At 41.2% G+C, this 27505-nt stretch overlaps 1 protein-coding gene and 1 pseudogene across 3 annotated transcripts; one reads left to right on the top strand and one right to left on the bottom strand.

The window, feature by feature from the left end:
• The first annotated feature begins 10 nt into the window (after positions 1–10).
• DEPDC4 (DEP domain containing 4) lies at positions 11–18447 on the top strand. 3 transcript variants are annotated; one of them, XM_023509370.1, is made up of 9 exons: positions 11–139; positions 3027–3438; positions 4417–4562; positions 10761–10947; positions 12860–13086; positions 14109–14251; positions 14350–14475; positions 15978–16056; positions 17708–18447. In XM_023509370.1, exons 1-9 carry the CDS (start codon positions 16–18, stop codon positions 17881–17883), a joined length of 1620 nt encoding a protein of 539 aa, XP_023365138.1. In that variant the 5' UTR covers positions 11–15; the 3' UTR covers positions 17884–18447. The 3 variants fall into 3 exon arrangements, with proteins under 3 accessions (XP_023365138.1, XP_023365139.1, XP_023365140.1); XM_023509371.1 differs by having other exon boundaries at positions 10767–10947; XM_023509372.1 differs by lacking the exons at positions 12860–13086; positions 14109–14251; positions 14350–14475; positions 15978–16056; positions 17708–18447 and having other exon boundaries at positions 10761–10951.
• Positions 18448–23801: 5354 nt separating this feature from the next.
• LOC100958327 lies at positions 23802–25734 on the bottom strand (annotated as a pseudogene).
• Positions 25735–27505: the final 1771 nt, after the last annotated feature.

Consider the following 27505-nt stretch of genomic DNA (forward strand, 5'->3'; position numbering starts at 1 on the left):
GGAGCTTCTGGGCACATGGCGGTTCTTTTGACTCCACGGTTCCGTAGCCTTGACAGCCAGAAGGAACTTCCCGGCCCAGGACGCAATGGGGCAGGTTCCATGAACCCTAGTGGTGGCTTCTGTCGGAAAAGAAGGACAGGTAGCCCTATAAATCCTAGCTAAATGTGTAGCAAAATGGGTGGACAGCGGAGGTGGTTGGGACGCTGCAATCAGGAGTTCTGGGGCCCCGCCCCTTCCCTAACTCCGTCCCCTTCCGGGGCCACCTGTTCTCCTAGGTTCTGGACTCCGGACCCCAGACTCAGCCTTTTCGGGGCTTAGTCAGGTGAAGTGATTTTGGAGAAACTTTTCAAATTTTAATATGCCAACGAATCACCTGGGGATCTTGTTAAAATGCAAATTATGATTCTGGAGTGTGGTTTGATAATCTATGTTTCTAATAAATTCCTAGATGATGTCAATGTGGCTTGTCCCTAGGCAACTCTTAGAATAATAAGGGGTTAAAGTCTAGAAGGCAAATTCCTTGAACTGGAGGACTATTTTTTTAACCTAATGCACTTGTTTAATGAAGGGTAGAGAGACAGATTGTCCACAGAAAATAATCTTCACCGTTTATAGCCTCTCAGCCACCCCCCGCCACGCCTCCTGTACCACATGACTCCTCATCACCCACCCACCCCCAGCTCCCACCTCCCCATCCTCTCTGCTTTGTCCACAGTGTCTGGGGCTAAGATTTCTAGGATGGACAGACGAACAGCTTCTGTTGCAAAAGGAATTTGAAGATGACAGATTTTTATTTCTGTCTTTTGTCATGAACATCAGACTGTTATGTAAAATAGGGCAAACTTTTTCCAGTTATCCATAGTGTAGGGAGTATAGAGCTTAAATTCTTTGGTTCTATCCTCCTAAGTATGTAGAGCAACATTCTGAATGTCTCAACTTATTCCTTTATCACACCTAAAAAGAAAAAAAATTTTTAGACAGTCTTAGCCTATCGCCCTGGGGTTGAATGCTGTGGTGTCATCATAGCTCACAGCAACCCCAAACTCCTTCCTGGGCTCAAGGTAACCTATTGCCTCAGCCTCTCGAGTAGCTGGGACTACGGGCGCCCGCCCACACAACTCCTGGCTGTTTTTATTTTTTATTTTTTGGTAGAGACCTGGGTCTCTCATCACTCTTGCTCAGGCTGCTCTCAAACTCCTGAGCTCAAGCAGTCCGCCCCACTTGGCCTCCCAGAGTGCTAACATTATACCAGAGTGTGAGCTGCAACGCTTGGCCTAAAAACTTTTTAATTAAAATTTTACTAGAATGTGGGAAACAAACTGCTAATTGTGGATTCCTTTTGAGGGGCGATGAAATGATTATAGTAATGGTTGCACAACTTTGTGAATACTAAAAACACTGAATTGTACACTTTTAAAATGATGAATTTTATGGTATATTGATTATATGTAAGTAGTTTTTGCTATCTCCAATTAATTTTTTAAAAGAAATTTATGGCATAATCCTAGAATTCTGGGAGGTGGAAGGTAGTAGGATTGCTTGAGATTAGGAGTTCAAGACTAGTTTCTCCTGAAAATAGACGAATTAATGAGGTGTGGTGGTACATGCCTGTAGTCCCAGCTACTCAGGAGGCTGAGGCAAGAGGATCCCTTGAGTCGAGGTTGCTGTAATCTATGATGAAGCCACTGCATTCTACTAGCTTGGGCAACAGAGGGAGGCACAGTTTCAAAAAAAAAATGTGTATACGCACACATATATAGTATAATTTATATATACACATTATAAAAACTTAGAAACTATAAAATGAACATCCTTTTTCATCAACCACCTGTATAATCAGTCCTACATCTCAAAGATTAATAGTTTGAAGTTTATCCTTCCATATCTTTATATTGATTCACACACATTTGTGTGTAGACTGGAATTCATTTTCTTTCTTTTCTTTTTGAGACAAAGTCTCACTATATTGCCCTCAATAGAGTGCTGTAGCATCACAGCTCACAGCAACCTAAAACTCTTGGGCTTAAGCGATTCTCTTGCCTCAGCCTCCCATAGTGGGGACTACGGCCGCCCGCCACAATGCCCTGCTATTTTTTTGTTGCAATTGTCATTGTCATCTAGCTGGCTGGGCCAGGCTCAAACCTGACAGCCTCGGGGCCTGTGCCTGGTGCTGTAACCACTGTGCTACGGGCGCTGAGCCAACTGGGAATTCATTTTAACTTAAGTAGGATCATAGTATAAAAATTGTTCTGTTCAGCTTGATAGTTTTTTATTTTCCCTACTTAATGAGATCCTCCTGTTATAAACATAGCTCTACTTCACTCTTTCTAATGTCTGCCTGCTCGCCTAGAGTAAGGCTATACATGATTTATTTAACTATTCTCTAAGTAATAGACATTTTCGTTGATTCCAGGTAATGATTGTTTATCAGCAAACTTTTTTTTAACAAGAACAGATGAAAGACAAATTGATCAGTTTTATTCAGTTCCCTGCCTTGCTCTCTTTGATGAAGAGCTTGCCATTGGTCAGAAAGCCAAAAAAAGAAAAAAGAAAGGAAAAGCAAAGACCCGGGGGTGGCAACTGTGGTTCAAGGAATAGGCCACTGGCCCCATATGCCAAAGGTGGAGGTTCCAGCACAGCCCCAACCAAAAACTGCAACAACGAAGAAGAAAAAAGCAAAGACCCAGGTGAAACTTGGTAATAATCAAGATTCAAATGTACTTGCATACCTTTAATTGTGTCCTGAAATGCTGTTCTAGAAGATTAAGTATAACTAGTTGTTAATCTTGTAATAAGGGTATATAGGTTCACATAATAATATACTTCACATCAGTAAAGCAAGTGCCTAGGTTTACCCTGTTTTTATTGGCAGACCAATATGGTGCAACTTTACAAATATGTTATAGTTTACCTAAGATGAAAGATGAAACTTAGGAAAGGTACTAGCAGATATGCTATCAAAACTGGAAAACTTACATTTGTTTGTGTAATCTAAATTTGTTAGAAACGTTTTTTTTTTTCCCCAGGATGCTCTGTTCGTTTTCAAGCTACTCAGTTATGGGATGGTATTGTTCACTCCCTTCATACCCATGTGGAAATAAAAAGAAGGAGACATCGTTTACGAACATACAAAGACTGCTTTACGGGTTCTGATGCTGTTGATGTGGTATTAAGTCATCTTATGCAAAGCACGTGCTTAAGTAGCAAGGATATCTCCCGTCTCAAAGGAGTTCGTCTTTGCCAAGTTCTAATGAATCATAAAGTATTCGAACCAGTAGGAGCAAAGCTGTTCAAAACTGAAAAGGAATTAGAGTTTGAAGATTCCAACAGTAGTCTCTACAGGTTTCTAGACAATGAATCGTCTTATGTTTTTTGCAAAAGAAAAAAGGATACTGAGAATGGTTTCATAAATGAAACAAAACCAGAGGAATCTTTAAGGTTAGTGTTAACCAAGATACTGTGTTAGTCCTTGGAAGAACTGTTGTCTTTGAGCTAAATTTGAATGTTATACTTTCCATTTTTCTCAGAAGTCAGTAAAACAAATAGCTGTGTAAAAATTAAACCACACCTGCGTTTACTCTCGAGCTGTTGTGGAAGACAGTATCACACACACTTTGCAGGATTTACCCCAGGAGTGTTATGTCCTCTGGGAAATGGATACACTTTAAAACTTTGAAAAATGACTTAGCCGATGTAATCAAAACCAAAATCCTCTGGAAACTCAGAGCAATCATTTCCTACTCCATCAGAGCAATGATTAACCTTATAATTAGTATATATGCTTTCTCTTTGTTTGGACTTCTAGTTTGCCCACTTTGAGTGATATTTTATTAAATATATTACTTGTATCTTTTATTTTAAGCTGTCTGAAATCCTGTTTGGAAAGAGAGAATATATGAATAAATTTTAATAAATTAAAATGTATATTTAGGGCTGGCACAGTGGCTCACCCTGTAATCCTAGCACTCTGAAAGGCCAAGGCTGAGGCAGGCAGATTGCTTGAGCTCAAGAGTTCTACCAGCCTGAGCAAGAGAGAGACCCATCTCTAGTAAAAGTAGAAAACTGAAGCTAGAAAATCTCTTGAGTTTGTGGTTGCTGAGAGCTATGATGCCATGCACTCTACCCAAGGTGACAGAGTGAGACTCTGTCTCAAAAATATATATATATATATAAATTAATTAATTAAAATGTATATTTGATAGTCATTGTGGCAGGCACTTGTACTCCCAGCTGCTTGGGAGGCTGAGGCAAGAGAATCCCTTAAGCCCAAGAGTTTGAGATTGCTATGAGCTGTGATGCCATGGCACTCTACCAAGGGCCATGGCTTGAGACTCTGTCTCAAAAAAAAAAAAAAAATGTATATTTGAAATGTTGATCCTCTATATAATGAAAAAAATTCACATATTTTTTTAACAGACCAGAAGATGAAATGATTTCAAATCCTCTAGCACAAGAGACTAGTGAGAAAAGAATTGAGGAATTTATTCATATGCCCAGTGGGAATCCAGCTTTACCTCCAAATACTACAGTTAACAAACCTAATCTCCAGCTTTCAAAAGAAGGTAATTTCATTTTTCATTATTTTTTCCGCAAACTTTTAAAGGAAGAACTGATTTTTTAAATAGATGTCTTTTTTTTTTTTTATTAAATCATAGCTGTGTACATTAATGCAACTGTGATACAGTGTGCTGGTTTTATATACAATTTGAAATGCTTTCATCAAACTGATTAACATAGCCTTCATGGCATTTTCTTAGTTATTGTGTTAAGACATTTATATTCTACGCTTAGTAGATTTAACATGTACCCTTGTAAAATGCACCATAGGTGTGGTCCCACCAATTTCCCTTCCTCCATCTATCCTCCTCCCTCCTCCCTTTCCTCCTCCTCCCCTTTCCCCTTCATCTTGGGCTGTAGTTGGGTTATATCTTTCATATGGAAGTGTGGGTGCTTATATATTGGTTTCACAGTAGGGCTGAGTACATTGGATACTTTATCTTCCATTCTTGAGATACTTTGCTAGGAAGAATATGTTCCAGCTCCATCCATGTAAACATAAAAGTCTCCATCTTTTTTTAAGGCTGCATGATATTCCATGGTGTACATATACCACAATTTATAACTCCATTCATGAGTTGATGGGCGCTTGGGCTTCTTCCATGACTTAGCAATTATGAATTGGGCTGTAGTAAACATTCTGGTACAAATATCTTTGTTACAAAATGACTTTTGGTCTTCTAGATATATTTCAATAGATGTCTTAAGGGCAGTTTCAAGTTCACAACAAAACTGAGCAGGAAGTAGAGTTTCCGTATATTCACCTCTTGCCTCCACCAAGAGTCCCTCCCACCCCTTCAACATCCTGCACCCTAATGGCACTCAATGAACCTACAGTGACATGTCATTATCACCCAAAGCTGGGAGTTTGCCCTGGGTCTCCTGGTGTTGCACTTTCTGTGGCTTTGAACAAATGTAGAAATGTATCCATCATCATAGTATCATACAGAATAGTTTCACTGCCCTAAAAATCTTCTGTTTTCAGCTACTCATTCCTCCCTTCTTTCTAACCCCTGGCAACCACTAATATTTTTACTGTTTCTAAGAACTGATGTTTTAGATCTGATAAAAATAGTGGTTTTGCTGCACTGTCTCTGCTTCCCTTCCCTGGGTTTCCTTCTGCATAGCAATTATATCAGGCGAGACAGGCGAGGCAACACAGAACTTCCGCCACTTTTTTTTTTTGAGACCAAGTCTGTGTTACCCAGTGTAGAGTGCCTTGGCATCATAGCTCACAGCAACCTCAAACTTTTGGGTGCAAGCCATTCTCTTGCCTCAGTCTCCCAAGAAGCTGGGACTACAGGTGCTCACTACAATGCCCAGCTATTTTTGGAGATGGGGGTCTCACTCTTGCTCAGGCTGCTCTCTAACTCTTGAGCTCAAGCCATCCACTCGCCTTGGCCTCTCAGAGTGCTAGGATTACAGGTGTGAGCCACTGAGTCCAGCCCAGAACTAACACCACTTTATTTTATATAATGACCATGACCAGATTAACTGAGGTGCTAATAGAGTATATATTATACTACTAGATAAAATATGCAGAGTCACTACCAGTTATTATTTGTAATCCAGGACCATCTGCTTATGAGTGGATCCTTTGTCATTTCTAGGAATCCCTCCCAAACATCTCCCGGCCCTTTCCTTTCTTAGAACAAACTAGCTAAGCTGTTACACCACGTCTCTTTACTTCATCTACTTCTGTTTTTTTCCTTCTATTGCATTAATGGTGGAAAGAGGAGCCCTGTAGTCAGGGCAGTTAGGAGGGATACGTACACAATTCACTGATGGTTACGCCCTTTACTGCATTTGGTTAAAGCATGATTTGCACACTAGAGGACCATAGTTTATCAACAATAGGCTTGAGAAGAGACATAAAAGGTTCCCAAAGACAGGGAGAGTGAGAAGACGAAATGGAAGAGAATTCTGAGGAAGACTGATATTTAGAGGAAAAGCAGAAGAAGGGCCCCCAAATAAGGTTTTTATCTATTACAAATGAAAAAAGGAAAACTTTCTCCCTCATTTTCCTTTGAGGTCATAGGGTATCTCTAGAAATTCCCAACTAAAAGTGTATGTAATTTATCAGTAAAGGTATTAATAATAATTTCCACTGGCTGGGTACTGTGGCTCACAGCTCTAATCCTAGCACTCTGGGAGGCCAAGGCAAATGGATTGCTTGAGCTCAGGAGTTCAAGACCAGCCTGAGTAGGAGCAACACCCTAAAGACCCTTTTAGTCTCTACTAAAAATAGAAAAACTAACGGGACATAGTGCTCACACCCGTAGTCCCAGCTACTTGAGGCAAGAGGATTGCTTAAGCCCAAGAGTTTGAGGTTGCTGTGAGCTATGAGCTATGATGCCAGGGTACTCTACCCAGGGTGACAGAGTAAAACTCTGTCTCAAAAAATAATAATTTCTGCTTAGAGAGCCTTTCTCTTTGTTAAGCAATTTGTTATGCATTTTATATTTATTATCTACAATTTCATAGTAAACGCATAAAGGGGAGTAAAATTCTAATTTTATAGTTGGGGAAATAGCATGAGAAAGATCACATTTTTTAAAAAAAAAAGGACAGGAGGGAAGCAGAACTGGCACTCTAATGTACACTTTTAAACGTTTTTATTTTTATCTTTGTTATGCATGTGTAACGAAGAGCTTTCAACTAGCCCCACAAGATTTATTACAAAAAATAAAATTCCCGGGCAGTGCCTGTGGTTCAAAGGAGTAGGGCGCCAGTGCTATATACCAGAGGTGGCGGGTTCAAACCCAGCCCCAGCTAAAAACTGCAAAAAAATAAAAATAATAAAAGTAATAAAATTCCCTACCCTTTCCTTCTCACCCATTTCCTCCTCGCCAGACGTAGTCATTTACACCTGATAGGTCTAAATGGCATGTTTATATTGCTGCTTCAAGATGTTTCAGTTTCAGAAACAACTATTAATCTTCTACAAGGGAAGATGAGTATTTGGGCCTCCTTCCTTCACATCTATCTTCCAAGCACTCCCCCATTCCCCCATCTTTTCAATACAATTGGATTAGAGCAATAAGCTGTGTTGACATTATTTTGGCAATAAAGGCTGTTCAGAGTCGAGCTATATAGTAAACCATGATTCTTTTTTCTTCACCGCATTTTATTCTCCTTAAAGCAAATATATTTTTGTTCTCTGTGTGGTTTACACATTCCTGCACATTTCCAACTACAGACCCCCTGACATTTATTATCATCTATTGAGATAGTCAGGTATTTTATCAGTTTCTTCTTCTTAGGGAAATCTTCTCCATGAGATTTCTGTTTGGTTTCACTCTGGACTGGTTGTCCTCTCTGCTTGTTCACAGTTGTCGTCCTAGGCTCTCCCTTCCCCATTTTAGGGGGGCAAGGGGGGGTTTACCTTTGCCTGTCTCTTATATGGGATCTCCTATTTCTTAGCTTCTGTGCCTTCATTTTTTCTTGTTATGCCTGATTTTGGTGACACACAGTTTCTAGTAGTTTTCTGAGAAAGGGCATCTGGGATACAGTTCTCTTTATTTCTGAAAAGACCTTTATTTTGGCCTCACATTTGATTGACAGTTGGAATTCTAAGTTGGAAATAATTTTTCAGATAATTTTTTAAGGCATTTCTACATTGTCTTCTAGCTTCTTGTGTTAGCGTTGAAAAGACTAAAGCCATTCTTTTTTTTTTTTTTTTTTTAAGACAAGAGTCCCCCTCCTGACTAGCTTTATATCTAACAGCAACCTCAAGTTCTTGGGCTCAAGCAATCCTCTTGCCTCAGTTTTTCTGTTTTTAGTAGACACAGGCTCTTGCTGTTGCTCAGGCTAGTCTCAAACTCCTGAGCCCAGTGAGCCACCCACCTTGGCCTCCCAGAGTGCGAGGATTACAGGTGTGATCCACTGGCCTGGCTTTCTTTTTCTTTTCTTCTAAAAGCACTTTTAGAAAAATTTCCTCTGTCATGGCATCTTGTTCTTGTGTTGTGGTTGCTTGTTTTGGTAACCTCTATGTCCCTGGCACTTAGAACAGTGCCTAGCTCAAAATAATTCTCAATATGCCAGAGAAGGAGCACTTATAGAAAGTTAAAAAATAAAAAATGAACAGTTCTCAGTAAATGTTTGTGGAAATAAATGAATGTTCTATCTTAATGCTCGTGCAGATGAGTCTTCTTCCTACATTCCTACTTATTCATAATATATCTAATTGGTGACTTGATAAACTTTTCCTTTACTCTTTTCATATGTAGCTATCCTTGCCTCCTTACTCCGGGTGTGACTGCTTGAGACCCACTATTTGTTGTATATCTTTTTCTAGCACCTGATTCAGGGCCCTGCACAATGTGGGTTTTTAAACAAATATGGTCTGATTGATTAGAAGCCACTGATGATCTCAAGTGTTTACTGAAAGATGTTAATTTAACTCCTTTTTGGCCAATAACTTGGAGAAGGCAAACTCAGATACCTTGGTAGCCGGGCAGATCAGAGAGCCAGTCGTATTTAATTATCAGACACATAGGAAAAAAGCATATAACGTTATTTTTTTCTAGAAACATATGGCCTTTTCAGGATTATCTTGTTCTTCACCCAAATGACACAGAGGTAAAAGTACTAGGAAATCAATTTTTATTGTCGCAAAAACAGTGAGACAATACCATGAAAATGGCAGCTGGCACTCAAGTTTGGGATGCAGTGGGGAGTGGTGGGATTTGGGGTGATCTGGAAATGAAGTGCCAGTCCCAGGGGGCGGCCCTAATTTATATCAGCTGATTTGGGTCAGGCATTAATTTAGGCCCCATATTGTGACATTTTATGATTTTTGTAAAATAAAAACTTGAAAATATTTTATATGAAATCTCCTATTTTTATACAAGTCCATTTTTTAAAAGTACTTTAAAACCAAACAAATCATGGCTATTGCCCATAGTCCACAGGTCACTTGTATTGGGAGCTCTGCACAAGAATTATTATAGCTGTTACTTTTGTAATTTTGTTTAATTAAAAACAAAAGATGATTATGATCTGATGGTTAGGGTAATGAAAAAATTAACAGGAGGACCAGAAATCCAAGTTAAGATTAACCTAATACTGTATTTTAATTTCATTTAAAAACAATAAATCTTTTCTGGTGGCTCCTGTGGCTCAGTGGGTAGGGCACTGGCCCCATATACCGAGGGTGGTGGGTTCAAATCCAGCCCTGGCCAAACTGCAACAAAAAAATAGCTGGACATTATGGCGGGCGCTTGTAGTCCCAGCTACTCGGGAGGCCAAGGCAAGAGAATCGCCTAAGCCTAAGAGCTGAAGGTTGCTGTGAGCTCTGACACAACGGCACTCTACCATGGGCAACAAAGTGAGTCTCTGTCTCTAAAAAAAATAAATAAATAGGGCGGTGCCTGTGGCTCAAAGGAGTAAGGTGCCAGCCTCATATGCTGGAGGTGGTGGGTTCAAACCCAGCCCCTGCCAAAAACTGCAAAAATAATAAATAAATAAAAACAATGAATCTTTTCTGATTGGGAGTAAATAGAAAAGAGAAACAACGAATTACAGTTATCTGCTGCTATGAATAGAAAGCTAATTAGTAATATCATATTTTTCTCAGATGTGTAAAATAATTTATAAGCATGACTGGTAGCTTTTTATATTTGGAATTTACCTAGTGTTGGCCTTAAAGCTAGACAATCAGTATAACCAGAAAATAAAATGAATGTGGTTCATAATCTCACGTCTGTTAAAAAGGTCAATTTTTTTTTTTTTTTTTTTTTTTGAGACAGAGTCTCTGTTGCCCCTGGCTGGAGTACCATTTCATTAGTCTAGGCCACAGCAATCTCAAACTCCTGGGTTCAGGCTGTCCTCCTGCCTCATCCTCCCTACTAGTTGAGATTACAGGCACCCACTACACCCCCAGCTAATTTTTCTGTTTTTAGTAGAAACAGGGTCTTGCTTTTGCTCAGGATGAGCAAACTCCTGAGCTCAAGGGAGCCTCCCACCTCAGCCTCCCAGAGTGCCAGGATTACAGGCATGAGCCAAAGCACCTGGCCCTAAAGGTCAACCTTGAAAAAAAAAAACAATAATATGTAAATGTAAATTATTCTAGTATTAATCCATTTTATTACTATTAAAATAGTTTTTCTTTTGTATTTAGAAATGGAAAAATGTTATCGTATTGGTTAAATGTGTGTATTTTATTTGTCAGTCTTGATAGTTACAGTATTTTTCTTTCTAAGCTACAGAAGCTGTTTGGAAACAACAAACATTGTTACGTATCTTTCAATTGATTGACCTTCCATTCTTGGAAAATATTTTGGAGCCTCAAGTTAAAACACAAAATCTTCAATTAAGTAAAGAGGAAGATCTCGTTATCTCTAATACTTGCCTAGACAGAGAGGTTATTCCAAGCTTATGTCTACCTGAGTAAGTGACCACTTTTATTGTCAAATAATTTATAACTAAAAGGTTTTTAAGTATCTGTCTTTGGTATTTTAAAATGTGAGAACATATTCATCTTATTAGCTGACATGTCTATGGAAAAATTAATCATTGTGAATTTTTATTTAATCTCAGAAAGCCATTGGTTATGATCTATGAGATTATTAGAAATCAAGTGCTTTCATTCACTTGAATTCATTTATATGTCAATCATCTTCTCCCTGCAGCCATCCAAAGTTACATCATTTTCTTTGCATGACCTAAAAATAATATAACCATCACAATTCTACAAGTTTATTTATTCTTTCCCAGTAAGAATCCACTGTCTGGAAGAGGAAACATACATGAAAGAAAAAAGTGTGGTCCAATGAGATAAGCCATATCATAAAATCAGCCTCATTTGTGAATTAAGTCAGAGAACCCTATAACTTGAATGAGGCTCCTTTCCCATTTGCTCTCAACTTCAAGATAGTTGTCGCTCCTGAATAAACCAGCTGCTAGGAAATGGGGGTCTAACCTACAGTGCTGTTGGGATCCCAGCAGAGAGAACTGATGTAACCCTCTCTCCCCCGTGGGACAAACAAGAGTAAAGAACATCGACTCCCAGGCTAAGGATCGAAGCTTTAGATCCTGGGAAGAGGTTAACAATCACTGACCTGTGAACCCCCTTAGTCAACTGTGGTCCTGTTTGCACATGGCAAAGTTTTCTTATTCACAGTAGGCAAAAAAAAATTTTAAAAGCCTAAAGGGCTGACTCTTTACTGCCCTTGACTCAAAGATAGCACGAGGACATCAAAAAAGAAACAGGGTGTCTTTGAATATTTGTGCAGGAAACTGGCAGTGGCCAGTCTGCCTTTATGAGCTTCTAGGCAGAATGGGCAGGTTATCTGTCAGAGAAGAGCAATCACACTGCCGTTAGTGTTTTCATCCACAGTACTGCAATCTAGAAGATAGTGAACGGCACGTGCTAGGCAAGACATACCATTCATGGGGAGGCAGAAGAGAAGGAAGGAAAGAAGGCAGGTAGGCAAGATATTGGATATTTGAACATCAGCAGAAATTCATACTCAGGAGCCCCATCCAAAGAAAATACTTGAGGAAAGACTTTAATCAGACTGCAAAGAAATAACCAAACCTCAAGATGGGGAAAGAAGAAGGGAAGGAGCATTGGTAGGTAATACACCTCAGTCATTGCTCTCTCACTGATCATTTTCCTTCCCTCCCACTCTGTGTGCATCATGTGATAAGACTGTGAGAGAATGTGTAAAATAAAAGGTAAGCCAAAAAGAAAGGACACATATTCAGGGAAATTATAATAAATACTAACCTATCTCAGTAAGATCTGAGGGTTGGAGGGCAGCAGATGTGAGAAAAAGGAAATTAAAGGGCCTCCAAAGAAGTCACTGGAGGGACAAGACCCTTAATTTCTTATCTTATAGGGGGTAGAAAGATAAGAAGGGAAACAATATGTGGTGGTTATGTAAACAGGGCATCTATCTGTCTTGGGGAAATATATAATATTTAATACCTTACTTTCAAATAATAACAGAACCATTGGTATTATATTATTGGAGCAGTTAAAGGAAGGGGAATCCCTAATGGCATGAAACTTCTCTGAATGAAATCTAACAAAATTAGAAATGTATAATTAGGTGGCTAAAAAATATGTCAGTCCTTTGAAAATAGAGGTACATAAAGGTACGGTGCTATTTGGCAAGGAAAAGAACCTCTTCCCTCTCATTCACTCCTTCATCCAGAAAAATGTATCGAAGTGACCTGTTCAAAATAACGTCTTTAGATTTTGCCAAAGGTACACTAGATTTAATTATGTTTATCAAATAGTGCGTTAGTTCAAGGTAAATGTTAACATGGTTTGGTTTTGCATTTTTCCCTCCAGGATTGACGACTGGCTTAATGCAGCCATCGAGTGCTTAGAGTATTTCCCTGACCAACTAATAGTTACAGTGAGTCAGGAGTTAGTGCAAAACAGAAATGAAGAGACAAGATCCGACATTCAGAAGAAGATACTCTTTAATGTCATAGTAAAATACTATCATCAAGAGAGAAATTGCCTGTTAACTGATGAGTATTCTGATATTCACGCCGCAGTTATTGAACTTTTAGGTAAGAGGAAGTGTATACTTTTTTTTGTACAAGGAAACATTTTAAAATACACAAGTTAAAGTAGAAAATTTTATGTATCATGAGTATTAGTTTTTTTTTGTTGTTGTCTTTGTTGTTAAGATAAGATCTCGCTTAGTCACCCAGGCTAGGGTGCAGTGGCACAATTAATAGCTCACCACAGCCTTGATCTCTTTGTCTCAAGCTATTTTCCCACCTCAGCCTGCAGGGGAGCTGGAACTACAGACTATCCCACCACCCCAGCTGACTTTTTTTGTTATTCTAGAGACAGCAATCTCCTTATGTTGCCTAGGCTATGAGTATTTTAATATCTTTCTTAAATAATGTCAAAGTCTTTTTTCACTTGACTACTGTTTGTCATGAAAATTATACTATCAAATGTAACTAATGTAGTCTAGGACATAAATCTAAGGTACAATGCATCACAGGGATGTTCTAAGAAACATATTGCTATAGTACAAAGATTAGAGAACAGAGGTACCTGGAAAGACTGAAGTATTAAGTTAGTAACAAAAAAAATGAGTTATATGCAGTGGCTCTCACCTGTAATCCTAGCATTCTGGGAGCCCGAGGCAGGAGGATCGCTTGAAGTCAGGAGTTTGAGACCAGCCTGAGCAAAGCAAGACCCCCATCTCTATTAAAAACAAAAATACTAGCTTGGTGTAGTGGCAGGCACCTACAGTACCAGGTACTGAGGAGGCTGAAGCAGGAAGATCATGAGAGCCCAGGATTTTGTGGCTGCAGTGAGCTAGGATTGCGCCACTGCACCCCAGCCTAGGGGACAAAGCAAGGCACCATGTCTTTAAAGAAAAATACTATTTGGTGATGCTGGATACAGTTACACAGCATATAGATAATGTGTTTGCAACATTTTATAATAAAGTATTTTAAGTGTAAATGAACTTCAAACGCATTATATGTAGCATTTTAATTGACTACTAAGTAAATACTGTGCTCTCCATTTTCTATCTCATGTTCTGTCATCTTTGTAACCCGCATAACAGAAAATGAGAAAACAACAGAAGCGCTTGAAGCCATACAGCTATACCTAAGACTGCTGTTGCCCAATGTCAGAGAAGAATTACGACGGCTACTTACTTTTATGGCTGTTGCATCACAGCCTGATGCCTACAAGTTGCAAAAACAGGTGAAAAGGTTTACAGTGACAGTTTTATTTTAATACAATTATCTGTTATTTTTTCTTCTAAAAACCATTTCAGCTAATGTTAATCTTTCTGTGTACAGTATGATAACAAAACAGTGGTCCTGAAAACTCTTGCCAAAGCAGTTTTGCAAACAAAATTGTTATTAAAAGTACAAGCAGAACAACTGGCCTGGTTTCTACTGGAGCATCACACTGAACTCTTCAAGGTACCTCTGGCAGTTCGCCTGGGCACATTTACCACAAGCTATTGGGATCAAGCAGAAGGCAAATAATTTACTTAATAAATAATTTACTAAGAACCTAGAATGTTCAGAGTTCAAAGGAATGCTATTTCCTCAGACCCACTGAAGATAAGGAAGTAGCCTTAACTGTTTGGGGATCTGCAAATATTAATATATTGATTAATTTATTCAACTGTGGTATTACCGTCAGACACTGTTGTGAGTCTTGGAATACATCAGCGAACAAAACACAAAGGTCCAGACCCTTAACGAGCTTATGTCCCGGTGGAGGAAGACAGATAATAAAAGGTGCACACTGTAAATGATCAAGTCATGGAGTTGGATAGAAGGTAATAAATGTCATAGAAAAACTGAAAAGAGCAAGTTAAAGAGATTCCTGGACGCTAAGGTGGGCTGGGTAGGAGCTTACAGTGTTAAGTAGGGTGGCCATTTTCCCTCCTTGGGAAAGTGAGATCGGGGCAAAACTGGAAGGGGAAAAAGAGTCAGTCAAGTGGCTGTGGGGTCAAGGGTAGTGATTGGGCAGAGGGAAAATGGTTCCCAAAAGACAGGCAGGTGGAAGAGGGAGGTGCATGCCTGAGCACCGAGGAACAGCAGAGAAGTGCTGCATAGAGGGGAGGGTGGTATGAGATGAGATCAGAGGCTGGTGCGGCACCCAAGTCACGGCAAGGCTCCCTAGGCCACTGGAGGTTGCTTCTCCTTGGAATACTGCTAAAGTGGCCCCCAGATTCCAACTAGAAACTTAGGACGTTAACTCTCTCCTCCTCTTCCTTACCACACTGCCCCTCTTCACTTTCTTCTTTCTCAGCCTGCCTCCACCCCTGAGCAAATGAGTTTGCCTCTTTCCTACATATGCTACAGAAGTTAGAATGGATTTTTTTTCTTTTTTTAATCTCTCTAATGTCAGAACTAACAGTGTCATAAAAAAGCATACTGGCTCAGCTCCTGTAGCACAATGGTTACGGCACCAGCCACATACACTGGTGGGATCAAATCTGGCCCAGGCCAGGTAAACAACAATGACAACTGCAACAAAAAAATAGCTGGGGCTTGGAGCCCATGGCACCGTGGTTACGGCACCAGCCACATATACCAAAGCTGGCAGGTTCGAACCCAGCCCAGGCCAACTAAACAACAATGACAACGGCACCAAAAAATAGCCCGGCACTGTGGCGGGCCTCTGTAGTTTCAGCTACTTGGGAGGCTGAGGCAAGGGAATTGCTTAAGCCCAAGAGTTTGAGGTTGCTGTGAGCTGTGACACCACAGCACTCTACCCAGCGTGACAGCTTGAGATTTTGTCTCAAAAAAAAAAAAAAAGAGCTTGTCCGGTTTATAATTCAGAGGCTTCCTACCACCCACTCATTCCCCCACATCTTCAGTCCCCTTCCCCTATTCATTGGTCAAAAATATTGAAATCCTGGCTAGAAAATATTCACATTAAATATTTGACAACACCTGTTTTTATGTAGACACCAGTTACTTTATTGGACCTGGTTGGTAAGAAACTTAAGAAGCTTCTCCATGGAGAAGATCCAGATGCCATATCAGGTATGGATTCCAACTCCTTCCTCTTCTATCATTAAGTGACTGCTGTGCCCAGGGGGCTTAGAAAGCACGAGAGATGGTTACAGTGAGGTTCTTTCTCAGTATCTCCAGGGCAAGTTCTCTACTCGTTCTTTCTGGAAGACCTTTGATTACTTTCTATAAAGGTGGAAACGTGGTCTCTGCTGCTCCTGATTCTCCCCTCTCCTTCCCTTCTTACCCACTTGCCTGCTCCTTCCCTCCTGCTCTCCCTCTTCTCTCTTTCTCTGATTCTCTCAGATTCTTTTTCTGGTTTTTTATTTTTTGAAACAGAGTCTTACTATGTTGCCCTCAGTAGAGTGCAGTCGCATCACAGCTCACAGCAACCTCAAATGCTTGGGCTCAAGCGATCTCTTGCCTCAGCCTCCCAAGTAGCTGGGACTACAGGTGCCCACCACAATGCCTGGCTATTTTTTGTTGTAGTTGTCATTGTTGTTTAGCAGGTGCCGGGCCGGGTTCTAAGCCACCAGGCCCAGTGTTTGTGACTGCCGCCCTAACCACTGAGCTACAGGTGCCGAGCCTCTTTTTCTGGTTTTTCATTCTCTCTGCCTTGCCCCCTTCTTTCCTAGGGGAAGGATCAAATTTTATAAAGAGCCTGAGTCCCTAGTTGAATATGTACAGGACTCAGGATGAGAAAGAACGAATGCTAGAAAGGAGGCTGATGGACAAAAAAAAAGTGGCACATCCAGGTTTTATGTTCAGAGATTAAATGAAGTTGGCAGAGCTGAGGGTAGTGTAGCATAATGGTCAAGACCCCAAGCCCAGGGAGTGGACAACCTCAGCTTCAGATCCTATCTCAGCCACTTGTCAGCCATGTGGTCCAAGCTTGTATTTCTTTATTGTAAGGCACGGCTGATAGTAAGAGCTATACATCTACATCTTAGGATACTGAAGACTTAATGAGAAAAAGCACCAAAAGCTTGACACATGGTGAGCACACATTATAAGCTATTATTATTTCAAGGATATAAATTCTAAATGAAGAGTTGGTCATAGGAGTTTAAACTTTCAGAGGCAGTATAACTGGAAGGTGTTGGCCTCAAGTGTGTTCAGGTGAAGGCCATTGTAGTTAAGGCCACGACAGGCAGAACCAGATGTTCATGACCTTCAGCATCTCCAAAGTCAACTCTCACTGCTGTGGTGTAGTGTGAAGAAGGGTAAAGGGTCTTCATTTGTAGATCAGCACAGGGAGAAGTCCTGTGGGCTGCACATGGTGAGACAGCTCAGCTCACAGAGCTGTGACAAGGGAATGCTATAGAATCCCAAAGTCCTTGTTCACATTTTCAACATGCCTTAACTTATTAGCCAAGTGACTAACATTCTTTGTGTATTTCTCTTAAAACTGAGATCGTATTTTCTTACGTCTCCTATTTGACAGATTTATTTTGGGGATCAAATAACGTATGTAAAATAAGACCATAGATGTTTTGCTAAAGTACAGAGCACTTTCTAAAGAAACAGTAATACTACTCTGGAACCAAGAAAATATGAGTCCAGATAAAATTATGTAACATGTTAAAAAAAAAAAATAAGTCTAGCATAAGGCCAATTTGAGTAAGTACATTTTAGTCACTTTTTTTACTTGCTTTCTCAATTATGCTTTTTTTTTCTTTTGAAGACTTCACATTTTGTCAACCCTTGACACACAAGGAGTTTGAGAAACAAAAGGGAAGGACAATTCAGTATCTTCACCAGCTGGCACTAGAGATTAATAGTAACCCCAGCCTCTCTTTGAAACAAAAGAAGAAATTAATTAAGGAATTTCAAAAGCACCATCCAGAAGCTTTGGATTGACATTTCTGACACGAGAAACCACAATCAATTCGTAAATATAAACATTTCTCTTCTGCTTTTCTTAAACTGCCGTATTTCAGAGAAGAGATAGGCTCAAAGCATTTTAAGTATTTTGTTTGTTGTTGTGTTGATTTTATTTTAATCATGTTTAAAATGTTAAGGAAGTTTTTAACCTAAGAATACGAGTTAATTTTCATGTATGCTGATTCACTTAATCATTATGCTGCTAAAATCACTTCCTAATTGTGCTGCTATTATTAGGGACCTACTATAGTTCATTTCCTTAGAATTGTTCCCCCACAGTAAAGGGACTTATCATACATGAGCTCTCTAAGGAAAGTATGCACTTCTCTTAGTATATTATTTTTAACCTTCTCCCTGACGCCGCTATAACCCAAATGGCAGTGAATCATTGAAACAGGGAAAGATGCATAAAGTGGAAGATTTTTTTTTAAGACTTGTCAAGTAAAGGGGAAGATTTTAAAAGCCAAAAATTTAAAACTCATAGATACCTAAAACCATGATTTTGCCTTCTCAGACTCTCCTTGAGTCCACTACGTATTTTATGGTTGTCTTCTTTCCTTTTATTCTTTCTTTCTTCCCTTTCTTCCTCTCCCTTTCTCTCACTCTCTAGCTCCCCCTTGCCCTTTTGCATTTTTTCCTTGCTTGCACACTTGTGCACAAGTGCCCCTCTCTGTGTTTTTATTTTTTTATTTTATTTTATTTTATTTTTTGAGACAGAGCCTCAAGCTGTTGCCTTGGGTAGAGAACCGTGGCATCACAGCTCACAGCAACCTCCAACTCCTGGGCTCAAGCGATTCTCCTGCCTCCACCTCCCAAGTAGCTGGGACCACAGGCGCCCGCCACAACGCCCGGCTATTTTTTTTGGTTGCAGCCATTATTGTTGTTTGGCGGGTCCGAGCTAGATTCGAACCTGCCACCTTAGGTGCATGTGGCTGGCGCCTTAGCCGCTTGAGCCACAGGCGCCGAGCCCTTCTCTGTGTTTTTAAATTGGTTAGTTCACTCTGTCATGATTCTCTTCATATGGCAGAGGTTACATGTTCAATACCAGTTGGAAGTTATACAGAAAAAAACTTCTGTAGTCTTAATTATGTCATTGATCACAGGGAAAGAAAAACATAAATCATTAGTACTTGGGAAAAAATACAGTGAACAGATGTCATCAGTTTTATCTTTTTGTATAAGAACAGTGTCAGTCGTCTTAGATTTGAATACTTAGATTCAGAGTGCTCAACTAAGAAGCTGGATGCAATAGTGCAGGCCTGTAATCCCATCTACTCAGGAGTCCCAGGTGCGAGGATCATTTGGTCCTAGGAGTTCAAGGCCAGCCTGGACATCATAGAAAAGAAACAAAGTTCTCAACTAAGAATCAGTGAAAAAGTTTCAAAGGGCCAAAGTATGATATACTTTCTGAAATTGTGGGCAATTTTTTGTGTGTACCTGTGCTTATGTTATTTTTCTAGAAAGAGGATTCATAGCTATCACCACGTGTTCAAAGGGGATTGTGACTCAAACTCATTAAGAACTACTAAGTTAAGAATCAACACAGTGGGGCAGTGCCTGTGGCTCAAAGGAGGAGGGTGTCAGCCCCATATACCAGAGGTGGTGGGTTCAAACCCAGCCCCAGCAAAAAAAAAAAAAAACACAGTGCTGATTCTCTGTTTTTAGAGAATACACTAAAAGTCTTTTTTTTGTTGTTTTTTGTTTTTTTTTTTTGAGACAGAGTCTCACTGTGTCACCCTGGGTAGAGTGCCTTGGTCATCACAGCTCACAGCAACCTCAAATTCTTGGGCTCAAGTAATTCTCTCGCCTCAGCCTCCCAAGTAGCTGGGACTACAGGTGCCCACCACAACGTCCAGCTATTTTTTTGTTGCAGTTGCCATAGCTGGCCTGGACTGGGTTCAAACCTGCCAGCCTTGGTTATGTGGCAGGCACTACAACCACTATGCTATAGGTACTGAGCCTAAAAAGTCTTTATGTATTTTCCAAAGTCATATGTTTTCCAAATTTTGCTTACTTTGTGGATAAACTATTAGCCTAAATATTCAGATGTTAAAATAAGAGAATTCAGTTAGATGACTTTGAAATTCCTTCCCATTTTAACCTAATCAAGCTAAAAAGCTTCTGTATAGCTAAGGGCACACCAGTGAAAGCAAACAGATAGCCTTCAGAATGAGAAAAGATATTTGCATATTAAGACTCTGACAAAGGAGGTCTGGTGCAGTGGCTCATGCTTGTAGTCCTAGCACTCTGGGAGGCCAAGGCAGGTGGATTGCCTGAGCTTACAGGTTCCAGACCAGCCTGAACCAGAATAAGACCCCGCCTCTAAAAATGGCTTTGTGGCCAGCACTGGTAGTCCCAGCTACTCACAAGGCTGAGGCACGAGAATTGCTTGAGCCCAGAAGTTTGAGGTTGCTGTAAGCTATGATGCCATAGGCCTCTACCTAGGGTGACAAAGTGAGACTCTGTCTCAAAAAACAAAAAAAAGAAAGAAAAAGAATCTGACAAAGGGTTGATAACCAGAATCTATAAAGAACTCATGCTAATCAACAAAAAAAGACCAAACAATCCCATTTATCACTGGGCAGGAGACACAGACAGAACCTTCTCCAAAGAAGACAGATGAAAGGCCAACAAACACATGAAAAAATGTTCATCGTCCCTGATCATCAGAGAAATGCAAATCAGAACCACCTTGAGATATCACCTAACTCAAGTAAGAATAGCCCACATCACAAAGTCTCAAAGCTGAGATTCTGGCCTGGTTATGGAGAGAAGGGAGCACCTTGACACTGTTGGTGGGATTGCAAACTAATTAATATAGCCTCATTTGACAGAGAACTTGCAAAGAACTAAAAGCTGACCTTCCATTCGATCCCACAATCCCATTACTAAGCATCTACCCAGAAGGAAAAAAAAAAAATCTTTTTACCATAAGGCCTTTTGCACTAGAAAGTTATTGGTTAGTTTACAATTGCCAAGTTGTGGAATCAACCCAAGTGCCCATCAACCCACGATAGATTAATAAACTGTGGTATATGTATACCATGGAATGCTATTCAGCCATAGAAAACAATGGAGAGTTTACAGCTTACGTATTAACCGGGATGGAGTTGAAGAACATTCTCCTAAAGTGTCACAAGAATAGAAAAGCAAGAATCCAATGTACTCACTGGTAATGAAGCCAGTAGATGAACAACTACATGCCCACATGAGGGGGAAAGACAAATTCAAGTGGGGTGTGGGGGGAGGAGAGGGGAGGAGGGCAGGGGTTTGGGGAGCTCTCACCTAGCAGGCACAATGTAAGAGCTTCTGGGCAGGGGGCACAACTACAACTTGGACTTTACCTAACAAATGCAATAATGTAACCAAATGGTTTGTATCCTCATATGAATCTGAAATTTAAAAAAATTTCTTCCCATTTTGAAAAACAAAAAACAAGTCAGAATGGTTATTTGACACTAGAAGATAGAACTGCCCTAATCTCTGTACGGTTATTTTCAGAGTTGGGGAGGAAAGTAATATATTTCCAGTGGAAGACCTGAGATGGTGGCTGAAGAGATACCAGGAAAATACTGAAAAGGTGCAGCCACATCCACCTCAGGGGAAGAGGGACAAGTCTCCTTATTAGGACAGTCACCAGTTAACGCTTAAGGGGAATCAGGTGGGGAATTACTGTGACTGGCACCATCTTGACAAACGCTCTAAGGATATTACCAGGTCCTTGGATCTTCAGAAAATTACATCCTTAACAAGTATCTTTCCTCTGAGTCTGTTTTATTTTTTAAATCTCTAAAATAAAAATATGCACATATAGATTTGTACTTAAAAGATTACACCAGGTAATATCAAAGGTACGTTCCAATTCTTTGAGTGGTAACAATCAGGTCAGTGAGGGAGAATGTGTAGTACAGTAACAAGAATACGGGCTAGATTTTGTTAATGCTACTTGACTTATGGGTTCCAAGGGAAAAGATTAGCAGTGAACACCGTGGATTAAGTAAATACAATTTAGAAACAGTAAAATTCCTTGAAGTCAGAGTTATTAAGCATGTTTTAAGTGTTTTGTTTTATTTTTTAGGCTGGGTGCAGTGGTGGGTGCCTATAGTCCCAGGAGCTGAGGCAGGAAGATAACTGGAGCCCAAGAGTTTGAGGTTTCAGTGAACTATAATGACACCAATGAACTCTAGCCCAAGAAACAAAGCAAGACCTTGTCTCAAAAAGAAAGTATTTAATTTGGGCTCAGCACCTGTAGCTCAAGCGGCTAAGGCACCAGCCACATACACCAGAGCTGGCAGGTTTAAATCCAGCCCAGGTCTACCAAACAATGACAACTACAACCAAAAAATAGCCAGGCATTATGGCGGGCACCTGTAGTCCCAGCTGCTTGGGAGGCTAAGGCAAGAGAATCGCTTAAGACCAGGAGTTTGAGGTTGCTGTGAGCTGTGATGCGACAGCACTCTACCCAGGTCCCAGCTCCTGAGTAGGCTGGGACTATAGGCACCACCACAGCACTCTACCCAGGGTGACAGCTTGAGACTCTGTCTTAAAAAAAAAAGAATTATTTAATATGAATGACATTTTCTACAACATTCTGTAATGGAACATATTTTTACCTGTAGATCTGCATATCTGCAGAAACACACGTACACACACACACACACACACACCACTCAATTAGACTTGTTTACAAGGAAAAAGTGACTTCCTCCAAAAGGTTTTTGAAGATTCTGAGGCATTAATTTCTAAAGAGAAATTCCTAACCAAGAGGTGCCACACCACCTAGTGACAACCTCCTAAAATACAGTTATTATGATGAAAAATTCCCAAGGGTATTGATTGTTGGTCAGGTTTAAACATTTTGAGGGAACTTATGTATAAAGCATTTTTTCTCCTGTATAAATCTAGTTCCACCCCCTGAAAAGCTTACTTCCTGGTGGACTATTTAGTAAATTTCTCAAGTCTGATTCAGAATGCCTGAAACTCTGTTTAAATGTCTTATTCAAGTCTAAGTTACAACAGTAATTCTTTGCTTGACCAAATTTAGTCACACTCCTGACCTTTCTCCTGGGCCAAACTGTGCACTTCCTTTTAAAATCCTATTTTAGCTAAGTCAGTTTAGCAAGAACCCTCAACATCTGAGCAGGTTTCTCACCCTCCACCATATCGCCGGTGAAGTCTCATCATCCTGGCCTGTCTTCACTAAGAATTTTCTTAGGTCATTCAGCCCTGCTTCTTGGTTACAAATTCTCACCTGTCCCATCTTGTGGTCAGAACTGAACCTCACATCTTTCCCCACTGCAAAATCCCATAACAGTGGTCCCTGTATCTATATCAAAATGGTCCTGAATTAAGTCATCTTCCAGCAAGTATCATTGAATATTTTTTCTTTGACAAATACTATATAGGTAAATAAAAGATTTTCTAAGTCAAAGAAACAAATTTTGAGACAAAACATTTCTGATATAGCTTATGTGCATAATGTTCGAGGTCAAGGCCATTCTTGAGAACTTCTATTTTTTCTGGAAATCTAACAGAATTTTTGTGGGTTTTTTATTTATTTTTTGAGACAGAATCTCACTCTGAGTGCTGCAGCATCATAGCTCACAACAACCTCAAATTCTTGGGCTTGAGCAATCCTCTTGCCTCAGCTGAGTAGCTGGGACTACAGGCCTATATCTGGCTAGTTTCCTTTCTATTTTTAGTAGCCAGGGTCTTGCTTTTGCTCAGGCTGGTCTCATACTCCTGAGCTCAAGCAATCCACCCACCTTGGCCACCCAGAGTGTTAGGATTACAGACATGAGCCACAGCACCCTGCCCTAAAAAGATTTTTAAACAGGGCAGCACCTGTGGCTCAAAGAAGTAGGGCATGGACCCCATAGACCCCATATGCCAGAGGTGGTGGGTTTCAAACCCAGCTCTGTCACATAACAACCTATGACCAGATACTTCCCAATCATAATGCTAGGGATATAGTGGATATATCGTAATCCCACTCTTTTTTTATCTTCAGAATTTAAAGAGATTTCTGTGGCATAATGTCTAAGGTACTCACTAAAAATAATAGACAGATTATAATAATTTTTGCTTTCATTAAATTTTTCTGAAAATAGAAAAAGTACCCATTACATACCATTTTGAACTTGATTATTTCCTTTAATTTTCAAAATCATTAGATATATTATTTCCAAGGAAGATTTATGGGAAAGCAAGCAACTACAGAGTTCTGTACAATTAGATCCAAGATAATAAATTTTGCATATTGAAAATTTATCAAAATTCCTAATACATTTTGGCAATCTGACGATTTAAAGGCACTTTAAAGGTTGTCTCACTGAACTACTACAGACAGGTTTGAGAAAAATCCCATCTCAAAGTCTAATACCCATGACCATTTCTCCTTCTAAAACACTGAAATAATTCATTGGAAAAATCCATAAGCAATCTGATCATTTTTTTTTTTCATAAAGATTCTCTTATAAGTTGGGCTAATATCTTGAAGGCCGTGTCCATCTGTTCCGGAGAGGGCAGCGAGAAGGACACTCTCAAGTAGGGGCAAGGAGCAGAGCTGTCGAAGTAGAAACAGTTTCCAGGAAGCAGTAGTATCTCTCTCTTCAAGGCTTCTTCTTCAAGCAGTTCTTTTACATCAGAAATGCCTTTAATTTTAATCCACAAAAACATCCCAGCGGTAGGCGCATGCCACTCCGCCAAACCATTTAACCACTTGTCCGCAGCTGCCAACACGGCGTCTTTCTGGTTCCTGTAGAAATCAATAACCCGGCGCACGTGAGCCAGGAAGCCCTCTTCTCCCCACCGGTGTAGGAGCTGGGATACCATAAACTGGTTAAAAGTGCTGGCGTGTACAGATGACGCTTCCGTGTGAAAAACAACTCTCTCTATCAAGGGTTTCGGGCCGGTTAAAAAGCCTACTCTCAACCCAGAGGAGAGGACTTTGGAAAAAGAGTCCGCTCTGATGACACGCCCATCCACATCCATGGACAGAAAGGTCGGTGCCCAGGTCTCATTAAATTGGAGAAAGTAGTAAGGATCATCTTCTACTATGAGGAAATCATATTTTCTTGCAAGCTCGTAGATTTGCTTTTTGCGGTCACTAGTTAATGAGTTTCCAGTAGGGTTGTCGCCATTTGGGACAGTGTAGAGAAACTTGGGGGTGTTTTTCTCGGGGTTCTTCGAATCTTCCGGTTTCCACTTGGAAAGTATTTCTCTGAGGGAGCCCGGGATCATCCCGTGCTGGTCACTGGCCACGCTGATCATGTTGCAGCCCAGTGGCTTCAGAGCTTGAAGTGTTCCTCCATAGATAGGTTCATTTAGGAGAACATTATCTCCGGGGTTAAGGATCATCTCAAACACCTTACAAAGACCATCCTGGCTGCCACTCGTGACACATATGTCCATTTGTCCCTGACTGGGTGGATAATGGACGGTGGGAGGATTATGCAATCTTACTTGGAACTGTTTCAGCCAGGACAACAGCTCCGGAATCCCAGCACTCTGAGAATACTGCAGCGCTTTCTCCATCATCTCTTCTCCAAACTGGATGGTCGTTCCATCTTCCACGGTGATAGCGGCGGCCTTAAAGGGGAACAAGCTCGGATTTGGCGCTCCAGTAGCCAAGGAAATGACCGACTTGGGTGCCTTGATCAATTTACCAGTCACGGCCCGGATGGGAGACGACGTCCTGGACGCGCTGACCGCCGTGAGAAACCGCGCGTAGTTCATGCTTGCAGCCGCCCGGAACGAAATCTTCCCGGCCGCCGCCTGGAGAAACGGGATGGAGGGTCTGTCCCGCCGCTTCTGCGCCCCGCAACCCGCCCCGACACGCTCCGGACCCCCGGAACGCCCTCGCCCCGGGACCCGCCCCTGCCGCGGCCAATGAGCGCCGGCCGCGCCCCCAGCCCCCGGGTCCCGGTCTCGGGTCACCGCCCTGGGCGCTCGGCAGGTGAGGGGCGGCACGGTCACGAGGCCCTTGCGGCTGCCCCGGACGCTGCCTGAGTCAGCTCGGCGCGGGCTGCACCGTGGACCTCGCGGCGCAGACGGCGCCGGCGTGAGTCAAGGGCCATAATCCCACTCGTAGACAGGAACATAAAATTAACAGTGTTGTAAATGCATAGTGATATGAATGCAGAACTCTGTATCACATATTTCTCTTGGCATATGAAGGCTTAAGCAGGGAAGCAGTATTTAAACTTGGTCTTTCAGTCTGAATAGGAGTTAGAGCGGAATTTGTGACTTTTTAGAAGGACTAGAATTTACTAAGGGGCTTGGGATTGATAAATGGTATTTTATACGTATATCCATCTCCCTGGATTGCACGTGTCTTGGTCCTTGAATACCTGAGGCTGGTACTGTATAAAGAGAAGACATGTATTTGGCTCACATTTTGCAGGATGTCGAAGAAGCATCGTCGCTGCGTCTGCTTCTGATGAGGGTCTCGGGAAGCTTTCATTCCTGCAGAAATTTCCGGGAAACTGACGTGTCACGTGACTAGGGGAAGCTCAGGAGAGAGGAGGAGGAGGAGAGTACCGGGCTCTTTTAAACCACCAACTCTTATGTAAATTAATAGAGAACTCATTATCGTGGGAAGGCACCAGACTATTCATGAGGGACCCACCCCGTGACCCAAACTATTTTAGTGTGTGTGTGTGTGTGTATATGTATAAAAATTGTATTTATGTGTCCATATTCTCTTCTATGACAATCAGTATCCCTTAATTTTTAGGCTGTGTGTGTGTGTGGAAGAGCAGACAATACAGAAAGGTTGTCCCACAGAGTCTGACTATCTCAGGACAATAGGAAGCAGGAGAGCCTAATCTGCTTTTTTGTTTGCTTTTTTGAGACAGTGTCACTTTGTGGCCCTTGGTAGAGCGCTGTTCTGTCACAGCTCACAGCAACCTTAAACTCTTGGGCTTAAGCGATTCTCTTGCCTCAGCCACCTGAGTAGCTGGCACTACAGGCCCCAGCCACAATGCCAGGCTATTTTTAGACAGCTGTCTGCTCTGGCTCAACCTCGTTGGAAACTGTGAGCTCAGGCAATCCACCTGCCTCAGCCACCTGAGTAGCTGGCACTACAGGCCCCTGCCACAATGCCAGGCTATTTTTAGACAGCTGTCTGCCCTGGCTTAGGCTTGTTTCGAATCTGTGAGCTCAGGCAATCCACTAGCCTCCCAGAGTGCTAGGCATAAGCCACTGCACCCAGCCTTCTGATCTGGTTTAACTGCACCCAGCCTTCTGATCTGGTTTTTAAAAGACTTTACTGGCTGGGCGGCTCACTCTGTAATCCTAGCACTCTAGGAGGCCGAGGCAGGTAGATCACCTGAGTTCAAGAGTTCAAGACCAGCCTGAGGCTCAGTGGCTGTAGCTCAGCCACATACAGCAGGGCTGGAGGGTTCCAACCCAGCCCGGGTCTGCCAAACAACGACAGTTACCACAAAAAAATAGCTGGGCATTGTAGTGGGCATCTGTGGTCCCAGCTACTTGGGAGGGTGAGGCAAGAGAATCTCTTAAGCCCAAGAGTTCAAGGTTGCTGTGAGCTGTGATGCCACAGCAGTCTACTAAGGGAAATATAGTGAGACTCTGTCTC

This window comes from Otolemur garnettii, unplaced genomic scaffold (assembly GCF_000181295.1).
Source record: "Otolemur garnettii isolate 467f Iridium unplaced genomic scaffold, OtoGar3 scaffold00007, whole genome shotgun sequence".
Lineage (NCBI taxonomy): Eukaryota > Metazoa > Chordata > Mammalia > Primates > Galagidae > Otolemur > Otolemur garnettii.